We start from the raw sequence: 25,680 nt of genomic DNA on the forward strand, positions 1-25,680 counted from the left end.
TTTTTCAGTTTGGCAGACTGTAATCTCACAGATCAGGACTGTGAAATTGTTTCTTCAGCTCTTCAATCATCAAACTCCCCCCTGAGAGAGCTGGACCTGAGTAACAATGACCTGCGGGATTCAGGAGTGAAGCTGCTCTGTGCTGGACTGAGGAGTCCAAACTGTCAACTCAACATACTGAGGTACTTGAGGGTCTGTGAAAAATAACCACACAAGGACATATCGTGGCAAACTTATTCTGAAATTATTCTTATTTAAGGATTATTTCTCACCGCATCCCAAAATTTAAGTAAATTAATCTGATCATTCTGATGAAACGTGATGCGTTTGAGTTGATATGGGTGTTGATTCTGTTTGCATGAATTGCCTCAGATCATTACCATATGAATAGTGTGTGAGTAGTCTGTAGGCATGTTCACATTTGCAGGAAGCTGACACGAGAGACAGTTACATCTCTCTCTCTCTTATACAGATTATATAAACAGAGAATATTTGTTTTCATTTTGAATAGGATAATTTAAAAGTAGACATTACATGTATCTATAGATATATTGGTCATGTCTATGTGACAAATTTTCCCTGAGTTTTGTTTCTTTTTTGTGACACACTGCAGAAAAAAGTTCACAGAGACGGCAGAAAACATCCTGTTTGTTTTGCTTTGATTGCAAGTGGACACAAATGAAAGTAAACTTTTTACAGTTTCGAATGATGTATTGCTGTATAACCGTATTACCATAAATTACATAAATTAGTATTTTAAGTCGTTTGCTGCTATGTGAAAAAATCCCCCAAAAGGCGCCGGTATGTCTGTCGACCCCAGACGGTTAATTCTTTTAGATTTCATGTAGGGCTGGACAATAATTCAATATCAATATATATCGCGATATAATGTTTTTTCAATAACGGTGATATGATTTTTAAACACATTTCCGATATTCCAATATACATTACAGGCATATGCTATGTTTACATGCAACCAGATAATCCATTAGTAATTAGATTGATGGCTCGATTGTACTGAAAAGCCTTCATTTAACCCTCTGGGGTCTGATGTGTGTTTGGGGCCCTTGGGATGTTTTGACATGCCCTGACATTTGTGCTTTTTTCAGTTATTTATAAACATGATAATGGAAAAGGTGTAAATTCACTCTATATAGCACAAACAGGGCTACCATAATATGTGAGGAACATGTATGTAGATGTTTGTATTTTTAAGAGAATAATGTTAATGCGTGGTTATTGAAAAAAATAAAAATGAAAGTTGCTGAAATAAGACCACAAAACTCATACTAAATATGCGTCAATAAGACTTTTGACTAATGGATGTTGTCGCTTCGAGTTCTGGCTTCAAAATTATGTGAAAATAGTATTGCTTTATCGTTCACAATAAAACAATACATTGATTTAAATAGTGTAAAACAGGTTTTGCTTGGAAAGCCAATATGCGAGGGGGGCGTAAAGGGGGAGTAGTTTACACCTGAGAATACAATGTCCCACCCATTATGCGTAATGACTCTGCATAATGAGCCATTCATTCAGGTGTGACACTGACTGAGCCAAGAATGAATGCAAGGACAAAAGATATATTTAGAAGAAGACTTATATTGACCATTTAAGATTTTGCTCACATCCATCTTGTAAATATGTTTTGCTATTTTATTAAAAAGGTTACAATTACAACAATAATTACAATTTCAACAATATTTCAAGTGTACTCTTTCTTTGTAAAAAAAAAATGATTATAGCCCTACATTTTATCATATGTATTCATTAGTTTGAATATAGCCAACATTGGAACAGCTAACATCTTAGCTGATGACTTTATTTTTGACAAAAATAGTATTATATATATATATATATATACACACACTACTGGTCAAAAGTTTTAGATCGGTAAGATTTTTTGTTTTTAAAAGAAGTCTCTTCTGCTCAGCAAGGCTGCATTTATTTAATAAAAAACAATAAAACACAACGGTATTATTGTGAAATATTATGACAATTTAAAATGACTGTTTTCTATTTTAATATATTTTAAAGTGTAATTTATTCCTGTGATCAAAGCTGAATTTTCAGCATCATTACTCCAGTCTTCAGTGTCACATGATCCTTCAGAAATCATTCTGATATGATGATTTGATGCTCAAAAAACATTCATTATTATTTTCAATGTTGAAAACAGTTGTGTACAATTTTTTTTCAAAATTCTTTGATGAATAGAAGGTTCAAAAGAACAGCATTTATTTCAAATAGAATATTTTCTAACATTATAAATGTCTTTACTGTAACTTTTGATCAGTTTAACTCATCCTTGATGAATAAAAGTATTGATTTATTTTATTTATTTCCCCCAAAAATAAAATTTTAATTCTTACTGACTCCAAACTTTTGAATGGTAGTGTTTAATGTTACAAAAGCTTTCTATTTCAGATAAATGCTGTTCTTTTGAACTTTCTATTCATCATAGCATCATGAAATAAAATTGTAAAAAATAGTTTTCAACACTGATAATAATCATAAATGTTTCTTGATCCTCAAATCATCATATTAGAGTGATTTCTGAAGGATCATGTGACACTGAAGACTGGAGTAATGATGCTGAAAATTCAGCTTTGATCACAGGAATAAATTACATTTCACTATATATTCACATAGAAAACAGCTGATTTAAATTGTAATAATATTTCACAATATGACTGTTTTTGTTTGTATTTTTAATAAAATAAATGCAGCCTTGGTGAGCAGAAGAGACTTCTTTTAAAAACATAAAAAATCTTACCGATCTAAAACTTTTGACCGGTAGTGTGTGTATATATATATATATATATTAGGGTTGGGCGGTATTACGGTAATATCGGATACCGCGGGATCTTAAAATAGCACCGGTATCAGTTTCAATACCGTCATTACCGGCACTTATATAGCCTATAATATATATAATTTATTTATTGCCTAAAAACTGCTTATGTGTGGTTGCAGTTTGGCAATATTTCTGGTTCCGACCGCATGAGAAGGGAGAGGCGGTAAATACAAGAGATGTAAACACCTCTAACCTAATGTCGCATCTCCGAAACAACCGCCCACTCACTGCTGCCAGGATGCATTTTGTTCTCGAGTTCATTAAATAAGCGCATTAAGTTTCGTATTTGTTAAAATATTATAATGTTATTTTTTCCATCTTTGTTGATTATGAAAAGTGAACGGCACAAATAAGATGGGATGCATCGGGAGTCAGACGATTTGACCACTTCAATAAATTTCGTTTTGTAAAAGGCCTCTTTAAAACGAATTTCGTTTTGTATATATTGTTTCTTAATTTTAATACATTTTTCATCAACCAATTTCCTGGATAATCATGACATGATGGGCATGCCGCGGTCACTTGCATTGAAATCTCATAAATTAACCGAAACTCAGTGTAGGCTATGCCTCACAGACATGACAAATATATATAAATAAAGCTTGAAATTTATTTAAACGAAACAATTCAAAACGAAAGAAATAGGCTACTCACTGATTAGGCTAAGTAATCCATGATGTGCATTTCTCTCTAGGCGCGTTCATACGGAGATGCGATCGTCAATTTCATTAAACGAAACCATTCAAAACGAAAATAAATAGACTAGCCTAACGTACTCTCTGTAATCCATGATGTGCATGTCTCTCTATAGCGTTCAGATGCCGATCGTCAATTTCTTTAAACGAAACAATTCAAAACGAAAAAAAAAAAGGCCACTCTCTGATTGTGTAATGATGTGCATTTCTATAGGCGCGTTCACTACAGAGATGGCGATCGTCAACTTCCATCTTTGCAGAAAAGTTGTATTAATAAAAATCAATGGACACGTGTCACCGGATTACAGAGGCACTTTTTGCTTGTTGCACGCACACAGATATTATGTTGAATAATGGTGGGCTCCGGCTCATAATAACAGTTAATGCCGTCGGCCTGACTCAGACACAGCGTGCAGGGGTTGGGCTTGATTTTTTTTTTTTTTTTTTTGCCCGATCTGGCATTCAGTTTCTGAACGGTGTAGGCACAAGCCAACAGTTTGGTGACGCCGTCTGAGCCCATTATGTCATAATTTTTAATTAGTCACGGTAATACCGTATACCCCGGTAAAATAGGGAGGAGGTTTGACGGTATCAAAATTCGAATACCGCCCAAGCCTAATATATATATATATATATATATATATATATAGAACATATGAGCAGAAATAGCTAAACAAAAGCTTATTTGATGTGGCAGTATATTCTACAGTAAAAACTGTACCCAAATCTAGTCAACAAAATGTTGTCCTTCATATTTCGCCTGACTGTAACGTTGTTTTTATGAAATATTAGGGCATATAAATATTAATTTGCAGTTTAATACGTTGCTTATACAAAGACATTTTATTTAAACATATTTCAGTCGGTTTTTACTCATCTCAGTATAGCAAAGCATTTTAGTTGATTAAAGCGGTTTATTCTTTCACACACAGACACGCGATTCATATTATAGAAACGCGATTCATCTTTTTGCGGTTTACATAGGCCTACACTAACGTTATTCCATAACGTTATTTATTCCACATTAACACTTGAGAAAAGATAACTTAGCCTACCTCACTCCTCAGCGGGATCTATTGCTCCTCATATCAGCACTGTTCTGAGGAAACTTTTCTCCAGGAGGCTAGGTAGGCTATATTATGCCTCACTCGCGGCGCGCTGTGTTTACAGCTGATGTGGGCGTTTCACAGGTCTGAAATGGTTCTCAGAATTTGCGTTTGAATAGCGCGCGCTCTCCGGGGCGTGGTTACATTACATTTGAATGAGCGCTAATGAGCTCGACTGGAATCGCTCTCTTTTAATACAGATTTCACAAGATGAGAATATTTGTTTTTTATATAAATTACTTCATTTAAAAGAAGAGAATTCAAGCTTCATGCCCGTGTGTCTGTATGCCTGTTTGACTGAGTATTCGCTGAGTTACAGTTCATTTTCGGACGCGTTTCAGAATGGACTTAACTGACTGAGAGAAGGCAGAACTTGCATCATGTTTATTTTTCTTTATTTGGCAAAAAGCACAACACTTTGTTTTTATTGTGAGTATACACAAAAATAATACACATTTAACAGAATCGATTGATGTATGAAACTTGTTTGTAATATCAAAGTCAACAGAGCAAAATGAATCTCTTTTGAACTGATAAAAAAAAAAGCGAGCTGGTATCGCCGGCGATACCGCCGACCCCAGGGGGGTTATAGTCCCAGCTATATCGACTCAACAAGCAGACGATCCTCTTAACCGAATGCATGGTCTGAAAAAACTGAAAAACAGCTGGTTTCTTTCTAGACTGTTCACTTGTGACATAACCGACAGAACACTTGCCGAGACGGGTATGTAGACGAGTATTTTGACATCATTTTGTGTCCATTCTAGGGAAAGTAAATGTGTAAGAGGAATCAATTTGGTGTTCGGGCGCTATCTGAAAATTGCCTCTCTCTCTCTCTCTCTGCATGCGCGCACTTCAGGTGCTTGTCCCGATTTTCGCCTCTTCTTCCACATTTAAAATTGGTTGAATGTGTAAACTGGCAAGACAAAACACGTTCAAATTATAAACTTTTACTCTATGATGGTAAAATTTTGCAGTTAATCCGTGAATCACATGCGTGCCGAACCGTGGGGCCTGGTCCGTACGGATCATGGATCAACTGCGATCCGTTCCGGCCCTAAAATTAACAGTTTCCTTTTATCTCAATAAAGTTTTGTATTAACTAGAATAAACATGATTGTTGATTTTAAATCACATTTATTTTAATTGCTGGATCTTCCTGCTGAACAGACAACCAGTGTGATGTTATATGTTAAAGTTGATCTTGACTCCAGCATGCCTTTTAATCAGTTCTCCTTTTTTTCAGTTTGGCAGACTGTAATCTCACAGATCAGGACTGTGAAATTGTTTCTTCAGCTCTTCAATCATCAAACTCCCCCCTGAGAGAGCTGGACCTGAGTAACAATGACCTGCGGGATTCAGGAGTGAAGCTGCTCTGTGCTGGACTGAGCAGTCCAAGCTGTCAACTCAACATACTGAGGTACTTGAGGGTCTGTGAAAAATAACCACACAAGGACATATTGTGGCAAACTTATTCTGAAATTATTCTTATTTAAGGATTATTTCTCACCGCATCCCAAAATTAAAGTAAATTAATCTGATCATTCTGATGAAACGTGATGCGTTTGAGTTGATGTGGGTGTTGATTCTGTTTGCATGAATTGCCTCACATCATTACCATATGAATAGCACGCGCTGTCTGTAGGCATGTTCACATTTGCAGGAAGCTGACACGAGAGACAGTTACATCTCTCTCTCTTATACAGATTATATAAACAGAGAATATTTGTTTTCATTTTGAATAGGATAATTTAAAAGTAGACACTTACATGTATCTATAGATATATTTCTCATGTCTATGTGACAAATTTTCGCTGAGTTTTGTTTCTTTTTTGTGGCGCACTGCAGAAAAAAGTTCACAGAGACGGCAGAAAACATCCTGTTTGTTTTGCTTTGATTGCAAGTGGACACAAATGAAAGTAAACTTTGTATTGTTTCGAATGATGTATTGCTGTATAACCGTATTACCATAAATTACATAAATTTGTATTTTAAGTCGTTTGCTGCTATGTGAAAAAAAAAATCCCCCAAAAGGCGCCGGTATGTCTGTCGACCCCAGACGGTTAATTCTTTTAGATTTCATGTAGGGCTGGACAATAATTCCATATCAATATATATCGCGATACGAGCTGTTATTCCTGTTGAATAAAGTGTCATATAAATGAGTGTCCCGTCATTCTATAATCCTCCTTTCACTCAGCATCTGTGAAGATGAGCAGGACAACGTCCCACCAGTCCTTGTTTCAGATTCTCATCCTCAGACGAGATATGGCAGGGAGGGGCATTTTTACTGCATGATAAATATAAGCCGCATGGCACAACGGTTCATATGTTCATTGTCTCCAAATTATGACCAGAAATGGACAAATATTAAGTCTGCTGTTTAAAACAAATAGTCAATGTAGGAGAATAGTTATTATGTGCAAACCGTGGGAAACTCTATTTGTGAGTTTTTTGCGCATGTCAAAAAATCAATTCCGATTTGAAGCTTGTGACATAAAAGCTTGTGACCCGATCACTTGTTTAGCGTTCATGTAAACACTACATTCAGATTCATCAATCGGAATGAATTCAGGATGTCATCAACACTCAAAATGTCCCTCAGCAACATGTGTTTTTGTTGTTTTTCTGCAGCAACTTTGAGCACTTTTCATATTCTTTATCCTGGCTGAAGCACTTTTGTTTCAATCTATAAGAATAATATTATCAGTCTATGTTAGCCTATAGTTTAAAGTTAAAGATATTAATATTAATAAGTTGAGAGTCTTATGTTTATTTGACGGTGATTTCACATTTCTTGTTTGTATGAAGGCTAAATACAAATAAAATATTAACAGTAATTTTTTGTACCATTTTTATTTCTAAAATATTATATAGTTTTATAGGAGGAGGTTTCAGAGACTTGGCAAATTAATTTATCAGAAGTTTGTAGGTACAGACATTCATTGTGGCCATTCTTGGCAGTTTTTTCTGAGGCTATTATACTGTTCATATCGATATCGGAATTATATCGTATCGACCGAAATTAAGAAATATATTGTGATATAAATTTTGGCCATATTGCCAGCCCTAATTTCATGGGTAAAAATAGAGTTTTTTTTTTATTTTGAAATTATAACTTACAATTAGATCCGTAAGATAATTTGTAGCTGATAATTTGCACATTTTACAACACTGTGATTTCATTAAAATCAATCAGAGGCCACCAGTAGATGAAGCACACTAACATGGACACTTACTGTTGTTATAGATTATCTCACTGTATGGTGACAGAGGAAGGTTGTGCTGCTCTGGCTTCAGCTCTGAGTTCAAACCCTTCACACCTGAGAGAGCTGGATCTGAGCTACAATCACCCAGGAGAATCAGGACAGAAGCTGCTCTCTGATACTCTCAACCATCTGGAAAAACTCAAGTATGTTAAGTAATATAACAATAATCCTGTCTAGTGTTATTGGTTTTGTTTTTTTAAAGGGTTAGTTACCAAAAAAATTAAAATTCTGTCATTATTTACTCACCCTTATATCGTTCCAAACCTGTAAGATTCATTTTCAGAACAGAAATGAAGAAATTTAAATAAAATCTGAGATATTTCTGTGATATGTGCATTGACAGTGCTACCACTTCAACGCTTCAAAAAGTTCATAGAGATTGTGAAAGAAACTGATCTATTTGAATTTAGTTTAATCCAAATTTTCTGAAGAGACATGATCACTTTATATGATTAACAGATTTAACTGACTCTTTTATTCACATATAAAACTCATCAACACACACATCGGTTATGTTAAACGGAAGCTCAGACATGCTTGCTTGATGTGTGAGAATGTGTGAGAGTTATTCTTGTGTTACGGAGCACGTTTGATCTTCCGTAAGAACCAATGAGGTTCATTCTCACGTTACACACTTTGTTAACCCTTGCAGTAAAAAAAAGGCCAAATTCTGACAATTTCATACCATTTTCCATTAAAACAATAATATACCGGTTTCCGGTTACGCCACCAAGAGGATGACAGCCTAATTTTCGAGCTCCCGACGGTTTTGTGAAATAAACCCCAAAAAACCCTATTTTGCAAACCCTGGTGCATACTTTATGTAATAATGGAGAAAGGGGTTACTACTAGAAGTAGGACAACGATGAATGTGATCGAAATTGACCCTGAAGTGAGGCAAGGTATCACTCCGAGTTCACCTCCACATGGTGAAGTTGGCGCTGAAGTTAGCCTGCAATGTATTCTCAACGAACTCCGGGAGTTTAGAAGGGACAATAAGGTACAACTTTCCGATATTAAACAAGAATTGAAGAGGACAAATGACAGACTAGAGGAAGCAGAAGGGAGAATCGATGAAACGGAGAACGCGCTTCAAGCAGCATCAACGCTAATCAAGCAGCTAACACAGCGCCAGGCTAACCTGGAAGCCAGGTTAATAGACCAAGAGGGCCGTGCGCGGAGAGACAACTTAAGGATTTATGGCATACCAGAAGATCAAGAAGGCACCGATATGGTTGGCTTTTTGGACAACATATTGAAAAATGCATTGGACATTCCCAGTGACAGAGAACTCGGGATTGAGCGAGCACACCGTGCACTAGCACCGAAGCCCAACAACCCGCAAGCAAAGCCACGGTCTATTGTAATCAAGTTCGGGAGTTATCGCACGAAAGAAGAGGTGCTTCGAAGAGCTTGGCAGAAAAAGGAAGTGTTTTGCAACGACACCCGCTTTTATGTTGACCATGATTTCCCTCCTGAAGTCCTTAAGAAACGCGGGGAGTATGCTGAGGTCAGGAAATTGTTAAAAGAAAAACAAATAAAATTTCAGACACCGTACCCAGCAAAGATGCGTGTCTTTTATGATGACGGCACCCGGCTGTATCAGGATGCTACGGAGGCAACGAGGGACATGGTTTCACGTGGTTTTCCAGTTACTGTGGTGAAGTCCTCCAGTGCTATGGACCAAGAGGGGATCGAGCTCATAAATACCTGGCAGCTAGTGAGAAGACGTCGCGGTCACGGTCAAGTCCGGGGTGCTGATCGAGAATCTGGCGCTGAGGACAGCTGCTCACAAACCAAGAAAACCTCCCATTCCCAATATAAAGAAAAACTCCAGAAATTCAGAAAATGATCATCCACCAAATGCAGATAAGTTTCAATTGATGCCTACTGCTAATCTTCACCTTTCGATTGCCATGCAACTTTATACATCGATGTGAACTTTAACGTACAGTTCTACTCTCCAGTTATTTTAAAGAGTCGGGACTGGTAATTTGGCGAGTTGTCCACGATTTATTTTATTTTTATTAAAGTACTAGTTTAGGGCCCCACTTTCAACGTGGGATTTTCCCTTACTGGGGTTTGGACTGTGTAAAGCCCCACAAGGCTCTTTTGAAACGAGCCTCAACACCGGAAACAACTGTTCCTAATCGTTAACGGTGGCGTTTTGTTTAAAATGGTTCCAGTTTTGTTCTTGTTTATTATTTGTTATTTGGGTGAGGCATTCTTGCATAAAGTTACTAACAGTAGAGACATTGAGGGAGGTCATGATTGTGTTAATCAATGTAGAAAAATATGAATAAGCATATCCTTAAAGTTATCACATTTAATGTGAATGGGATTTTGAACCCAGCTAAAAGAAGTCAAATACTTTCAAAAATGAAAAAGGAGAACGCACAGATTGTGTTCTTACAAGAGACGCATCTCACATCAGCAGAACATGAAAAACTAAAGAGAATGGGGTTTTCAAGGGTGTATTATTCATCATATAAGTCAGGACATAGAAGGGGTGTAGCAATTTTAATTTCACAAAAAGTACCATTTGAATTTCTTTCAGAGGTCTCAGACAAGGAAGGGAGATATATACTAATCTCAGGGAAAATAGATGATATTACCATAACACTGTGTAGCATTTATGCCCCCCCTGGAAGTGATTTTGTTTTTTATAGGAAAATATTTGATTTAATGATAGGAGCCAAAGGAATTGTCATATGTGGCGGAGATTGGAACATTCGTCTCAACCCAAAGTTAGATTCATCAAAAAATACAGCCGCCACATCATTGCATAGAAAAATGAATGTCTTAATGGCAGAGCTGGGCATACTAGATCTTTGGAGAGATTTTTATCCATCAGTACGTAATTATACTTTTTATTCACACCCTCATGACGTATATTCAAGGTTAGACTATTTTTTTGTACTGAAGAGAGATCGCGATAGAATACAGAGCTGTGATATTGGTTCTATTGATCTGTCTGATCATGCACCTCTGTCTTGTTCTATACAAATTAGTGATAACCCGGGAAGAACATTGTGGAGGCTAAATACAAGCATCCTAAATAACCCACAATTTCAAACCCAAATGAAGGATGACATAAAAGTCTTTCTTGAAGAAAATGATAATGGGGAAGTTAACCCCGCTATAGTATGGGATACCTTAAAAGCAGTCATAAGGGGGAGAATTATATCATTTTGTGCTTATGAAAAGAAAATGAAACAATTAAGACTAAAGAATCTCAACAAGGAATTAAAAGATCTCGAGATACAACACAAAAGGGAACAAAAACTTAATCTGATGACTAAAATAAAGAAAATAAGAAATGAAATAAATATATTGTATTCACAGGAAATTGAAAAAAAGATGATATTTACAAAACAGAAATACTATGAATCAGGCTCTAAATCAACTAAACTTTTGGCAAGGAAACTGCAAAAACAACAAACAGATAAGACAGTATATAAAATAAGGACCCTAAACTCTAAAAAAGTACAATATAAACAGGTTGAAATACAAAATACTTTTAAAAGGTACTACAAGCTACTATACACACAACCACATCTAGAGGATGAGCAAAAGATTGGAAAATTCCTTGATTCCCTCAATTTACCAGTCATGTCAGAGGAACAAAATCAAACATTAACAAATGAAATAACTGAGACAGAGTTAAACAATGCCATCTCCAGGCTCAAGGCGAATAAGTCTGCTGGCCCAGACGGATTTCCGTCAGACTGGTATAAGGCTTTCCAAACTCTATTAACACCAAATCTTCTTCGGGCATGTAATACATCTTTATTGGAAGCTAAAATGCCTCCATCATGGAATGAGGCAGTGATCTCAGTTATCCCAAAAGAAGGAAAGGACCAATTAGAATGCAGTTCATATAGACCAATTTCGGTTTTGAACGTTGATTACAAACTATACACAGCCATCCTTGCCAAAAGACTGGAAAAGATTCTCCCTCAGCTTATACATAATGACCAAACTGGGTTTATATCTCAAAGACAAACCCATGATAACATTAGAAGGTCATTGCACATATTAAATCATATCCAACAAAACAAACTTGAAGCCCTATTTATCAGTTTAGATGCTGAAAAGGCTTTTGACTCGGTGAGCTGGTCTTTCCTATATAAGGTTCTTGAAAGATTTGGCATGCATCCGAATTTTGTCAGGGCCATCCGTACGCTGTATAGTAAACCATCAGCCCGGATAAAAATAAATGGGTATCTTTCAGACACCATTATATTAGAACGTGGAACAAGACAGGGGTGTCCAATTTCACCACTGCTCTTTGCGGTTTATATCGAGCCTCTTGCGCAGTGGATAAGGAATAACGAAAATATTGAAGGTATCAACATAAATGGAGAAGATCACAAACTGGCCCTATATGCTGATGATATTTTGATTTATTTAAGTAAACCCACTATCTCATTTCCTGAACTAATGAACACTCTAGAACAATTTGGCAGATATGCAGGATATAAATTAAATATTCAGAAGACACAAACTTTGTCCTTTAATTATATGCCTCCAAAACATATTAGAGAGAAATTTCACCTTAATTGGAGTCAGAACTCGCTGAAATATTTAGGGATATATTTACCGAAAGAAATCTTAACATTGGCAGAAATAAATTTTGATCCACTCTTAACAAAAATTAAAAGTGACATGCATAGATGGAACTCCATCTCTTTCATTGGCCTTAGTCAAAGAATCGACTCTGTAAGGATGAACATCCTTCCACGTTATCTTTATTTATTTCAAGCACTCCCTGTAGAAATTTCTTCAAAACAATGGTCTGAATTGAATAAGATAATTTCCAGATATATTTGGCAAGGGAAAAAACCCAGGATTAAATTCAAAACATTACAGCTCTCAACAGAGGAAGGAGGTATGGCATTACCCCATTTTAGGAATTATTTTTATTCTGCCCAAAGTAAGCCTTTAATTAACATATGCAATCCAAAATATCATGCTAGGTGGAAAGATATTGAAATATCAATAATAACTGACCCTCCAATTCAGGCACTATTAACATATAAAAACTTGGGAAAATGTATAGATACAGTGCAAAATCCATTCATTAAAGCCCAGTTAAAAATTTGGAATACGATAAGAGAAGAATATAAATTGAATCACAAATTACAAATAATTCAATGGTGTGCCTATGATCCTGAATTCAAACCTAATCGAATGGATAATAGATTCAAGTCTTGGGTTTCAAAAGGGATAACAACATTTTACTCCCTTACAGAAAAAGGACACTTAAAAGATTTTGAAAGCTTAAAGAAAGAATATTGCCTGGAGAAATCAGACTTTTATAGATACCTTCAAATACGTAATCACTTTGAACATAACATTAAAAATAAAACAGACTTAGATGATCCAATATTGAGGATATTTGTGGCTACCTATCAAAACGATTTAAAAAAGGGTGTCATATCTAGATTCTATAAAGGACTCAGAATAAAAAAATATAACTCCACGGAGTATATTAAAGAAAAATGGGAAAAAGAAGGAAATTTTTCAATATCAAAGGAGGAATGGCTTGGAATGTGTAAATTCCCCTGGAAATGTACTAATTCGCATATGTGGCGGGAGTTCGGGTGGAAATGTCTTGTCCGATTTTTTATTACTCCGAAACAAAAAGCGCATATTGAAAAGGGACACTCCAAATGTTGGAGACAATGTGGGTTTCAGGAAGCCAATCACTGGCACATATTCTGGGAGTGTCCAGTGATAAAACCTTTCTGGACAGAGCTCCATAAAGCATTGGAAAACATACTTAACATTACCCTTCCCTTGCATTTTTCCACAATGTTTTTAGGAAATGTGGATTTACAGGCAAGACGGCAGGATGAATATCTATTTGGCATATTAACATCTGCTGGTAAAAAAGCACTCACAAGGCGTTGGTTGCTTCCTGAACCCCCCACAATACAAGAATGGATGGACATAGTAAATGATATATTTGTTATGGAAAGAATGACTTTTTCCCTCCGTCTTCAGAAAAATGTGTTCATTAAATTTTGGTCTAAGTGGGTAGAATATGTAAGGCCGTTAAGGCCAGACTTTGTAGTGGTATAGAGCAAAAGACTCTTTCCTAGGGAATGAAGAATGTCATTGTAATCTTCCCTACAACTCTCCCCTTTTACATATTGGAAACTATATTATGCTTTCTCCTATAATCCCTTACATGTACCGAGATTTCACAATAATCACCCTCAACACATAGTCGGAGCATTTGGTAAACCTTGCCTCACTCAAGTTGTAAAAATATTTGTTATTATTTTATTATTTTATATTATTTGTTGTATGTGTAATTGTGTATCCTTTATTTTATTGTTGTATTAGCTTAAAAGAGAAAATTGAACAGCAGAAAAATGCAACTATTACGGTTCTGTAATAAATTGTGATGTACATGCTGCTATACCAAAATAAATGTAAAAAAAACAAAAACAAAAAAAACAATAATATACCGTAGAAAACAAAACTAGCCTACAGGAAAATACTGTGAATTAACAGCGTTCAAAATCAACACCCAGAGGCTGTTTTCCCAATCACACCCTATACCCTCAATCACTATTCCCTACATTAGTTCACTAATATAGTCCACTTGACAGAGTGAATTAAAAAGAAGTGAGTGAATTCAGACACTGATGAACACCTGATAAGCAGAATCACTGACGGACAGAGAAACAAGAACAGAAAAAAAGAGAAACACAAGAACTACAACTGACTTCCAGCCACAGAGTGTGAAACCAGTTCATTCAAGCTAGGGTGGTTCTCAGTGAGAACCACAACTGAGAATTTAAAGTGATTGTTTTATTTTTATTTTTTTTGTTCTTTCTTGTGAGAAATACAGACATTTCTAAACTGAATTCTATGCTTGTTGTGATCATTTCTTTGAATTGGAGTTTATGTATGTAACTGGTGGCATTTAGGCTATCTGGGTTATTCTCCTTAAACTATTGACAGGGTTACCCCTGTCTGGCGCCCGAATTTATAAACTTTAAATCTTTAATTCAAATCATTGGTTTGAATTCTGAATTTATTATTGGGGCCACCGTTACAGTGCATTAAAACATTTCGAACTCCTCCTTGACTTAGACACAGACATCAACATCAATAATCAGCACATGAATCTCAACAATGGTGACAATCAAATGTTTCATGTCACAATGCATGCTGGGTTCCAGGATTGTATAAAACTCCCAGCATGCACTGCAGTATGAATAAAAAAAAAAAATAAAAAAAATATATATATATATATATATATATATATATATATATATATATATATTGTTGAGAGACATGTTTGGATTTTTGATTTCTCTGTGTTTCTGCAAGACAGTGTAGCTCTGTTTCTGCGGTTGTCCATGAGGTGTTAAAAAAAAATGTGTCATTGTAACTTATTGCTGTAGTTTCTGCAGGACGTTTGAGCTTCCGCAAGAACCAGTGAGGTTCATTCTTGTGTGTTAGGCAGCACATTTGAGCTTTATGTGAAATAAGCAATATATCTGAGGTTATAGAATTAAAATATTGTTTTAATGAAGTTGCACACCTTGTACATAAATACACTGTTGACATCTAAGTTTAGAACGAAGATGGATAATAAATTGAAAGTGAGTGTTGAGAAACTGAGAGAGCAAATAGCATAGTTCCTTTTTCGTTCTTTGCTTAGGGGTAATAAGAAGTTTGAAATACCTTCTCAGCAGTAAACTGTTAGTGAACATCCCGACGCTGCTGAGAGCGACATTTTTTAGATGAATATGTTCAAATGTATTGCACACTTTTCTCTTAATAACAAACGCAACAAAAACACAGTGACGAGAAATCATTAGTAAAGAAAGCATCTGATCACAGCGACGTGGATATGATTGCACCAGCTCTGCAATTCTGCACTCCAGTCAAGTCATGTCTCGATTGTTTATACAGCACTTTATACAATAGATTGGTTTAAAACCACAAATATCTTATCTATAATTTTATCTATAGGCCATCTGTACTTGAGACATTTATTCAAGAAAATCATCACAAACAAAGACATATAATACAGATAAATGTCATGCCGGAGTGAGATTTGAGCGAAGGTAGTTTTACCGGTGTGAGTGAGTGGTACATGAGTGGATCGTTCGCTTGGGCCGTGAGTGATTGAGCGAGTGCACTGGCATAGAGTGGAATATTGAGCGGAGGGTCACACCGCTTCACTCACATGCTGTGGTTTTTGTAGGAAATTTTAAAAGAATCACTGTTTTACGGCTGATCAAATGAATTGACCAGTGATCATTTTAATGGGCCATAATGGGGTATTAATTGCTCTGGATATAAATATCCTAAGTATAGTAAACTATTTAAAGCAGTGGTTCTCAAACCTGTCCCAGAGTGCCACCAGCCCTTCACATGTTGTATGTCTATGGCCCAATCCCAATTCTATTTTATACCCCTTCGCCTACCCCTAACCCTTACCCCTTGCCCCTTGAAACAGAGTGGCAAGGCGTAGGGGTGAAAATATTCCCCTAAGAAATGGGACACCACTACTACACCGTTACACGTCATTATACGTCGTTGCTATAGCGCCTACGTCACAGGAGATGAGCCAATGTTTATTACAAACTTCCAAGATGCCGTCGTCAGCTGTAGTCTTGCGTGAGTTACAGCTATTTTTTTGCATTTTTCTTCTGAAGTTCGCAGAAAACAACGGAGATGACGATTTCTTCGACGCCTAATACTGCGTTAACACCAAACGCGAATAGAGCGTCTGGCGCGAGTGATTTCAATGTTAAGACGCGTTTACGCGCGTCTGGAATACGAATGAGGCGTATAGTGGACGTGAATTCGCCTCAATCGCGCGTCCACTTCACTTCAAACTTTTGCTTTTTACACGCGTCATATTGTTAACGAACTTTAACGATTTTTTTGCAACTGTTTCTTTGAAGAACATGACCGTAAATATGAACACAAGATTGAATGTGACAAAGAAAATGATTATTGGCAGTCATGTTGCCTCTGTAGCCGGTGTATGCAGGTAGCCTACATTTCTCATACCCCTTCGTTTGAAGTGTGGTCCCGAAAAATCTTCGTTTCAAGGGCTATCTGGCCCTTCCCCTTCCCCCTACCCCTCCAACCAAAAGAGAATTGAGACAGCCCTACCCCTTCACGTGCACACGCAAAACAGAGGGGAAGGGGTAAGTGAAGGGGTAAGGGGTAGAATTGGGATTGGCCCTATATCTGATACACCCATTTCAGGTCTTGCAGTCTCTACTAATGAGCTCATGAGTTGAATCAGGTGTGATAGATGAGGGAGACATACAAAATGTCTCAAAATACTAAAATAATGGTACTCCAGGACAGGTTTGAGAACCACTGCAGGGCTTCAGACTGCGACCATTTTTTGAGAATGTGCGAGTTAAAATTCAGGGTGGCCGCGGGTCCTTAAAAAGTCTTAAAATGTCTTAAATAAAGTTTTCCTAAAAAAAGGCCTTAAAAAGTCTTAAAATGTCTTAAATTCAGATTCGATAGGTCTTAAATATTTCTGGTCACGTTACCGCTAAAATTTCTCCAGTCTGACGGACCTAATATCCGTCAAATAACAAGTGAAGCATCGAATCGCGAGAATGATTCAGATTTTATTACATAAACAGCTATTGATAATGATAATGTAGGCTTTTTCTGGTAACGCTGTTGAGGCTCGCGCTGCTTGTCTCTTTGATAGATTTTATAGGAAGAAATCAAAACAAATGAGCATAAGTTAACGGCAAACAAAAAAACTCCCAGAAGAAACATACTGAGGTAAAAATACACTCTCGCGTTTCGGGAGTCGGGATAGACGGAATTGTCACTTGCATAATCGGGCCAGCATTGCATCATAAGTAACTTTACCATTTGCACGTCTTTTAAAGTTTTACCTGATTAAACATTCACGCGATTTGAAACTATTCAGTACTTGCGCGCTGTCTGAGAGAGATGGGTTTTTTTCTGCACACATACATAGAGTAAAGCCGCCTCACAAACAGCTCGTGGGTAACAAAAGTTATTTTTCGTGGATTTTATCTCTTTAACAGTCAAAAACATGCGAAAATGATGTCAATTTCGGTCTTGGTGAGTATCCTCTAAACACAGTCGGTTATGTCTTAAATAAGCATAAATCGCACGTGACCGTATAATGAACACAGGATCCGTGCACTAGCTCTTAAAGGGACAGCAGCCATATGTGTCTGTCATTCATTTGGTTGTCAAAACAACAAACCATAGCTTTCATTTTAAGGAATCAGGATTAATAGCCTATGTATTTAATTTAGTCAGGACTAAAATACTACCCAGTGTTATTTTACATTTGATTACTTTATTCAGTCTCTGTAGTATTTCTGAATACTAGTGTTAGACCTAAGCAAAAACTTTTCTCTTTATTTCTATTTATTGGTATCTTTATTCTATTGTATTTATTTGTGCTACTTTTTTCAATTTAATTCAAAGATTGAAATCAAGCTTCCTTGTGTTGTGTAAATTCTTAAGACCAAAATTACCCCATTGTAAAAATGCAGTGAGTGAGCATACATTTAGGCCAGATACATGTAATAAATAAAAGAAAAAGTCTAAACTCCCCCCTCAAATTAAAAATCTAATACGCATGTAATATAATATGTATTTCCATCACAGGTTTGGTCTTAAATTTCATTCAAAGTGGCATTAAAAAGGTCTTAAAAAGTCTTAAATTTTACTTGTTTATATCTGTAGACACCCTGAAAATTTGACGTGGTCACATTTGTGCGTGTGCATGCATTGTCACACACTTAATCGGTGTCTGTCTACCGGCACTTTCATTAGAAATGTATCTAATCTGTCAAGTATTATCAACTAGGCCAAATCGGCTATTCTACCGTAGTAGTCAGTTACAGTAAAACGTCAAGAATTGGCAGTTAAACAGCCATTTCACATCGCAAGCATGAACAGCGCGTATTTTTGTTCTGCATGTATGTTAACCAGTGATAACATTCACACCGGGAGTGGGAGCGCCGTGTGAGCAGCAGTGAAGCGGTCCAGTGAAGTGCAGAGGCTATTTTTGCTGCGCTGCGCACGCTTAATTAAAGTGAAAGCACACTTTTGATGGACAAAATAAATATTGTAACGTCTGAAGAACGACAGACAAGGGAGGCTTCGTTCCTGAACTTTTAATCTGAACACAAGAACAACTTTCTCTAATATAGTCCACTTGACAGAGTGAATAAAAAGAAGTGAGTGAATAGGAGAATCTTTGTTGACATCTTTGTACGCATGCGCGAGTGGTTGTGTGGCAACAAATCAAACAGTATTGCGGGCTGTAAAGACGCGACGAGCACTTTCAAGAGAGTTAGCGGGCAAAATCCACAATATATAAGCACTTTAACATCTGAAGACCGGAGGAGGTTTGGAGAGAAGCTCAAAATTTGTATTGGTGACAAAATCGAAGTTATTCAAAGCCCATATGAGATCTCCGCTGACTGTGCGTGCAACTCCCCAAACAGACGAGGCATTTATACTTGACGCAACTGTTTTGTTTTAGACTGAACACCAGACCATGCTAGGGTGACCAGATGAGATTGGCTGAAATTCGGGACGGGGGGGGGGGGTCTAAGGGTCTATGGGTCTGGGGTCTGGGGTGACGGGATGGGGGGCTTCTATGATATTAGACTGCGTAGCCTATAATAAAAGATAATGAATTTCAAACCTGAACCAAACATATTTTTATTCAAAGATCAACAGTCTGTCATTATTCTTTAGTCTGTCACAAAAAAAAACAAAAAAACATTAAAATCATGAACTCAAATGTCATTGTGAAAAGAAAAAAAACAATGACTGTTGTAAGTAACAGTGCGTAAATCAGACCTTTCAGTATAGCCATATCGCTAATAAGCTTTAACGAAAATAACGAGATAATTGTGTATTTTTTTTGTACACAGTGCCGCGAACAATCAATCACTCCTTTACGCGTGCATCACTGTCCTCGCGGCTGCAGCAACTTGCGCTCTAATAATAGGCAAAATAGGCTACAGAATATTTCGTTCTGTATTGACAGGTGCAATATTTGAAAATCGATCATATTTTTTTTATTATTACATTTATATCTGCATTTATGTAAAAACTTAAACTTTCAAACATCAAAATGTCATTTATTAATATGTTTTCATGTCAAAATGACATACAAACGTCTTTTCCTATTCTATTTTGCCTTGCGTGTCGCGTGAAAAATAGGCGTCTGTTCTATGTCTAGCATGCACGCGTTTTCCGCGCGGCTCGAGGCGCGCCTGAGACGCGCGTGTCACGCAGGCAGTGTGCAAGCTTAACGGACGAGTTAACCTGTTAACAGGGGAGCCGAAATAAAAACGGACACACCACGCAGCCAGTGTGTCGCCGGCCTCAACCTCCGCAGACATTTTTTAATGTTTATCAGACAATAACTACTGAAGATTTTGCTTTAGTATAATTTTCGGGACAATTAGGGCCAGATTCGGGATTCGGGACAACAGTTTAGATTTCGGGACTGTCCCGAATTTTTCGGGACGTCTGGTCACCCTAGACCATGCAACTGATTTAGACGCGCAAACTGGGTGATGATGAGATGTACTAATATCCGTCTGCTCGGGCAGATTCGGCTCAAAGTCGTGCATCTGCGGATGCGGAGGCGCGCGCGCTGTTAAGCCGAATCTGCCCGAGCTGACAAATATTAGTTTTTTTATTACCTTCGCGCTCATGCGGACGCGTCGAGTATAAACAAGGTTTTACAGCTCAGCCACTTGTTTTTTTTTCATATTTTTTTGCAAGTGGAAGATCTTGGTTTACATTTGGACTTGGATGTGATCTTATAGGCTTGAAAAGGTTGGTGACCACTGCATAACGCAAACCCAGTCAAACGTTTGACTGCAGTATCTTCTATTCTATGCGCCTTATAATCCGGTGCGCCCTATATATGAAAACAGTTCTAAAATAGGCCATTCATTGAAGGTGCCCCTCTGCTTATAGTGCGGAAAATACGGTAGTCTGGGTGCTGTGGATCGCGGTTTGGGACACCTGAATCAGAACGCGAAAACATATGACTCGGTTGATTTGACTCAGTTTTATTATTTTTTATTTTATTCAATCTTCTATAAATACATAGTCACTAAGACTTAGGCCTACCATGAACAAAATGAGCCTCACAAACTCGATCAGTAACGTTAGGAATCCAGGGTTCGGAGCGTCCAGGTTCAATCGCCTAATTGCACGCAACCATTTCTTTCGTTTTTCGCGATCCTTTTCGGAGGGAATTCGAAAAAACTTTTTATCAGGCCCCCAACGAGCCGTACAATCGACCACACAGCAAGAGTGAACCATCATCTTCTCTAAATCCTCCTCCAAACGTGCAAAACAATCCAATTACAGGTATCTAGCGGTGTTTCCTGCCACACGATTCCCGTGATGCAACGCGGCAAACATAAACAATGACGTCACAAAAGATCCGCCTATTGAGACACTGATGAACACCTGACAAGCAGAATCACTGACGGACAGAGAAACAAGAACAGAAAAAAGAGAAACACAAGAACTACAACTGACTTCCAGCCACACTGAGTGTGAAACCAGTTTACAAACCAGTTTAACATTATTTATTTCATACATGTACAAAAGGTTTTGTTGAGAATTAACAGATATTTCGTTTTATTGAATATAATAAAGTTTGTAGTCACCATGATGGAGATCAGTATTTGCTTTAGTTGGTCTCTTGGCCCTTGACTTTATAACATTAGTTTCTCTCTGGCTGCTGTAACTCTGAGTTTATAAAACACATTAGTTATGGCAAGACAAAGTCAAGAGGAAATTGATCAGGTGTTTTTGTCTGTTGTGATGATGCCATAAACATTTTGGACATGTCTGATTTTCTGATCTCATCCAGTGTATAAGCTTTGAATTTATGGCTATTTAATATTTGTCATATATCTGTTAATCTATATCTGTTAAAAAAAGCAACACTTTTACCAGTAGTTTACTGTAAGATTTTGGGTTTTTTTGGGTCACCATTGTGGTGAAGAGTAGAGCCTGTGCTTTATTCCAGGGGAAGATCTAGAAACATTGATGATACGCTGTGTGTTTCTTTATTTGAAACCGTATGTTGCGGTGACTGTGAAGTTGCTGGTCCAGTAGAAATCTTTTTATGTACAATATTTTTTAGTGGTCTCAAATGAAATAAGTTCACAGTAATACTTTGCTCACATTATTTGTGCATTATAAATTTGAGTTAATAGACTTAACAGTGTTGCCAGTATTTTACTGTAAAAAAAAAAAAAAAGGCTGGTAAGATCTAACAGTGTATGATGTATTATAAAAAACTAAAGTTGCAATACTTGCGCGCGTCTGCAGCTTCAGTACTGATGTAGTTGTAAAACGGTCGAAATTTGTGCAACAGGCCCGGCACTTGTCGGGATTCGGACATTCATGCTCCGCGTGTTTGTATTCTGTTGTGAGCGCACAGGATGTGCTTTCGCTCGTTCTCGTGCACTCTGTCTTGTCGTGTGTTTTCGAGTACGCTCGGACTGTACGCTCTTCTGTCTGTGTGTGTTATTGTGTTCTGTCTAGCACACAGCTTGTGTTTTACACTGGCTGTGTGCTTTCATGTTGTCATGTTTTGTGTGAACATGTGGCTTATGAATGTTCACATAGACGGGTTTCTGTGCAAGTCATCACAGAGATGCGCGCGCAACTAGTGGTCAGAAAGCAGCATATCTAGCAGAAACAGAGATGACATGGAGCTGTAAACTGCACTAACCGCCAAAATGATGGATTTAAAATGTAAGAAATTAATACTTTTATTCATCAAGGATGAATTACAGTAAATTGATCAAAAGTTAAAGACATTTATAATGTTACAAAATATTCTATTTCAAATAAATGCTGTTCTTTTGAACTTTCTATTCATCAAAGAATCCTGAAAAAAAAAAAATTACACAACTGTTTTCAACATTGATAATAATAATGAATGTTTTATCAAATCATCATATTAGAGTGATTTCTGAAGGATCATGTGACTCTGAAGACTGGAGTAATGATGCTGAAATTGATCACAGGAATAAATTACATTTTAAAATATATTAAAAAGAAAACAGTCCATTTAAATAAGTGTATATATGATTGCTGGCCACTTGGACATATCTTTGATTCATTCGTGGACTGAAATAGCTTAGGGATCTGGTAATGTCTCACCATTACTGAGAGTTCATTTCTTAATATAATCGGCGGAGTTTGCGCTACCTAGACTCCCAAAGTAAATGATGCTAGCCATTTCCTCACTGTCACACACCTAGCTAGCTGTCACAAGTCTCATGTCTTGTACAGTATGTTTACAGTATCAAATTTCTTTCAAATGTGGCGGGTTGTGTAGTGATGTAGCCTTGTCGTAAACATTTAGGATAGAAAGGCTCAACAACCAACAAAACCAGGTAGACTAAGTTCATATAATCATAGGGTATGTCAGGTTTTTATGATTAGCAAACTTAGTTGGACAATTTCATTCAGAGACCTGATGAACGTTATAACTTAGCCTACTAGTCAACTGTTGTTAGCTGACGTTTAACATAATGTTATATTAATATGTAAATGAAACACAAACAAACAGATCCAACTCTGAAATGTCAGTTTATTATTGAGTCAACAAGAATTTACAAACATTGGAAATCTGTTAATTGCCGAGTTCTGCATAACGTTACATGCCAAGAATTGCATGCACCTCCAAGTACTGTATACAAATGATATGATGGGCCATTGGGCCCTATCTTGCACCCAGCACAATTGACACCGACGCATGTATCATTCCTATTTTGCCCCCGACGCACAGCGGTAAATTAGGGAATGAACTTGCGGTTCAGCAAAAAGAGGCGACGTGTTCCGGCGCAAACTTTCCCTGGTGCTATTTTGCAGTTCCAGAAAACAATTCCGCTGCGTTATTCAGATGCTATTTTAAGGGCGCATGCTTGGCCATAATGTAGCGTGTGCACAACGCACATACACTTTGCTTCTCTCATCTACACACAGACGCAGCAGTTCTCATTTTTAGAAAACCATACATTATTACAAGGAACAATATTAACACACAAGGGAAATCATTGTTGTGTCCCATGAAGATGTGAAAAAATAGGCATAAATCGAGCTTACACATTTACCCAAATTATTATACGCCTGTTTAACTGAAGCTAATTTGGGTGGGTTTCTCCCATCCCCATACAATGTCACTTCTCTGTGTTTTACGGCCCTGACGAGAACGTCGGTCTCCTCGGCTGTGAACCGCTCCTGGCGTGCGTCTGGCAAATCCGCCGTTATAATAGCCATCCGCCATGGAACAAGCGCGCCTGCTCTTAAAGGGAATGTGAGATGACGCTCTGATTGGTTTATTTCACGTTACGCCCAAATCAGTTATGATTTTAAAACCGTTTCATCTCAAATCAATATCTCTTATCCCCATAATTATTTATGTAGTGAAATGTTGTGTAATAAGTGCTATGACTGTATACCGTATCTCTTAAATGTCCGTTTGAATTGCTTTCTCTGCAGAAGCTTTGTGTTTAAAGAGCTAATAAAATATTTCAACTCAATCAATATTTTGTTTAATTATTTACTTATGTGGGAAATTGGCGTGTAATCAGCGGGATAATGTACATCTAGCTTGTTATTATCACAGAATAAACCCTTCAGAGTGATGCCTGATCCTGATCTCCCTGTTGGGGTTTATTCTACATAACAACCGGCTGGATGAACATTATCCCTTACTTAATAAATGCTGTAGGAGTATTGTTCATTTCAGAAGTGTTAATTCATGTTCAAACTAAGTTCACGTTAACTAATGTACACTGTAAAAAAATAAAAATAATAAAAGGTCATTGACTGCCAGCTACGGCTGCCAAACATAAAGATCATGAAGACTCACGCTGACATCAAGAATCAGTGAATGAATCGCAACGATGGTGACAATCAACAAAACATACAGATCAACTCTGAACTTCACAAAACAAGCTACTAAAGTCACAGAAAGCTTTGTTGATTGTCACCACTGTTGAGATTCATATGTTTATGCTTGATGTCTCTGTGCACCTAAAAAACAGCTCAAAATATTTTCTGTGTAATAATGACTTAAAAAAATCAGAATACCAGATTGCCATAATACTGATGCCACAATATCTCAAGTCTACTGTAAATCAAATTAAATTAACAGCTAATATACTGTAATGTATATCTGTGAATCAGGATGACTATATCATCACCAATACGTGACCAACATCATCTGATGAAATTTTCTCCTGCATGTTTTTAATAAATGTGTATCAGAAAAACTGTTAAATCAGCAAAAGAAAGACTAATGTTAAAAAGTCAAGGTTCAAGAGTCCAACTAAAGCAAACACTGATCTCCATCATGGTGACTACAAACTTTATTCTTTTCAATAAAATATCAACATCTAAACCTCTCTTACAGTATTTCACAATTGCTAAAACACTAAACCCCATTCTCTGAACCCAATGCTCAGTGGCCTAAACCCATTTGTCGAATCAGTCACTCTGTAGGCAAAACCTTAAACAAGTTCAGGTAGTTAAGACACTGTTTGCAAATCTCATCCACTCTTTTTGCAAAACTCTAAACACATTCTCACTCACTAAAACACATTTTGCACTGTGTTGCAAAATGGTAAATACATGTGGCAAAAGTTAAACACAACTACAACACAGCTGTCATCGTTTACACACAACAACTCAAA

The 25,680-nt window shown here is 37.0% G+C and overlaps 1 protein-coding gene across 8 annotated transcripts in view; it reads left to right on the forward strand.

Annotated features, from left to right (window-relative positions):
- The window catches only part of LOC309510184 (uncharacterized protein), an 85,661-nt gene that overhangs the window by 16,455 nt on the left and 43,526 nt on the right, over positions 1–25,680 (forward strand). For 4 of the 8 annotated variants that reach the window (XM_082185037.1, XM_082185035.1, XM_082185041.1 and 1 more), the window contains 3 exons: positions 9–182; positions 5,905–6,078; positions 7,909–8,079. In XM_082185037.1, the coding sequence (XP_082041163.1) occupies positions 9–182; positions 5,905–6,078; positions 7,909–8,079 (519 nt within the window). The remainder of the gene's footprint in view (positions 1–8; positions 183–5,904; positions 6,079–7,908; positions 8,080–25,680) is intronic. The other 4 variants (XM_082185039.1, XM_082185038.1, XM_082185036.1 and 1 more) reach the window with 2 other exon arrangements.

This window comes from Leuciscus leuciscus (genome assembly GCF_965113295.1).
Source record: "Leuciscus leuciscus genome assembly, chromosome: 1".
Lineage (NCBI taxonomy): Eukaryota > Metazoa > Chordata > Actinopteri > Cypriniformes > Leuciscidae > Leuciscus > Leuciscus leuciscus.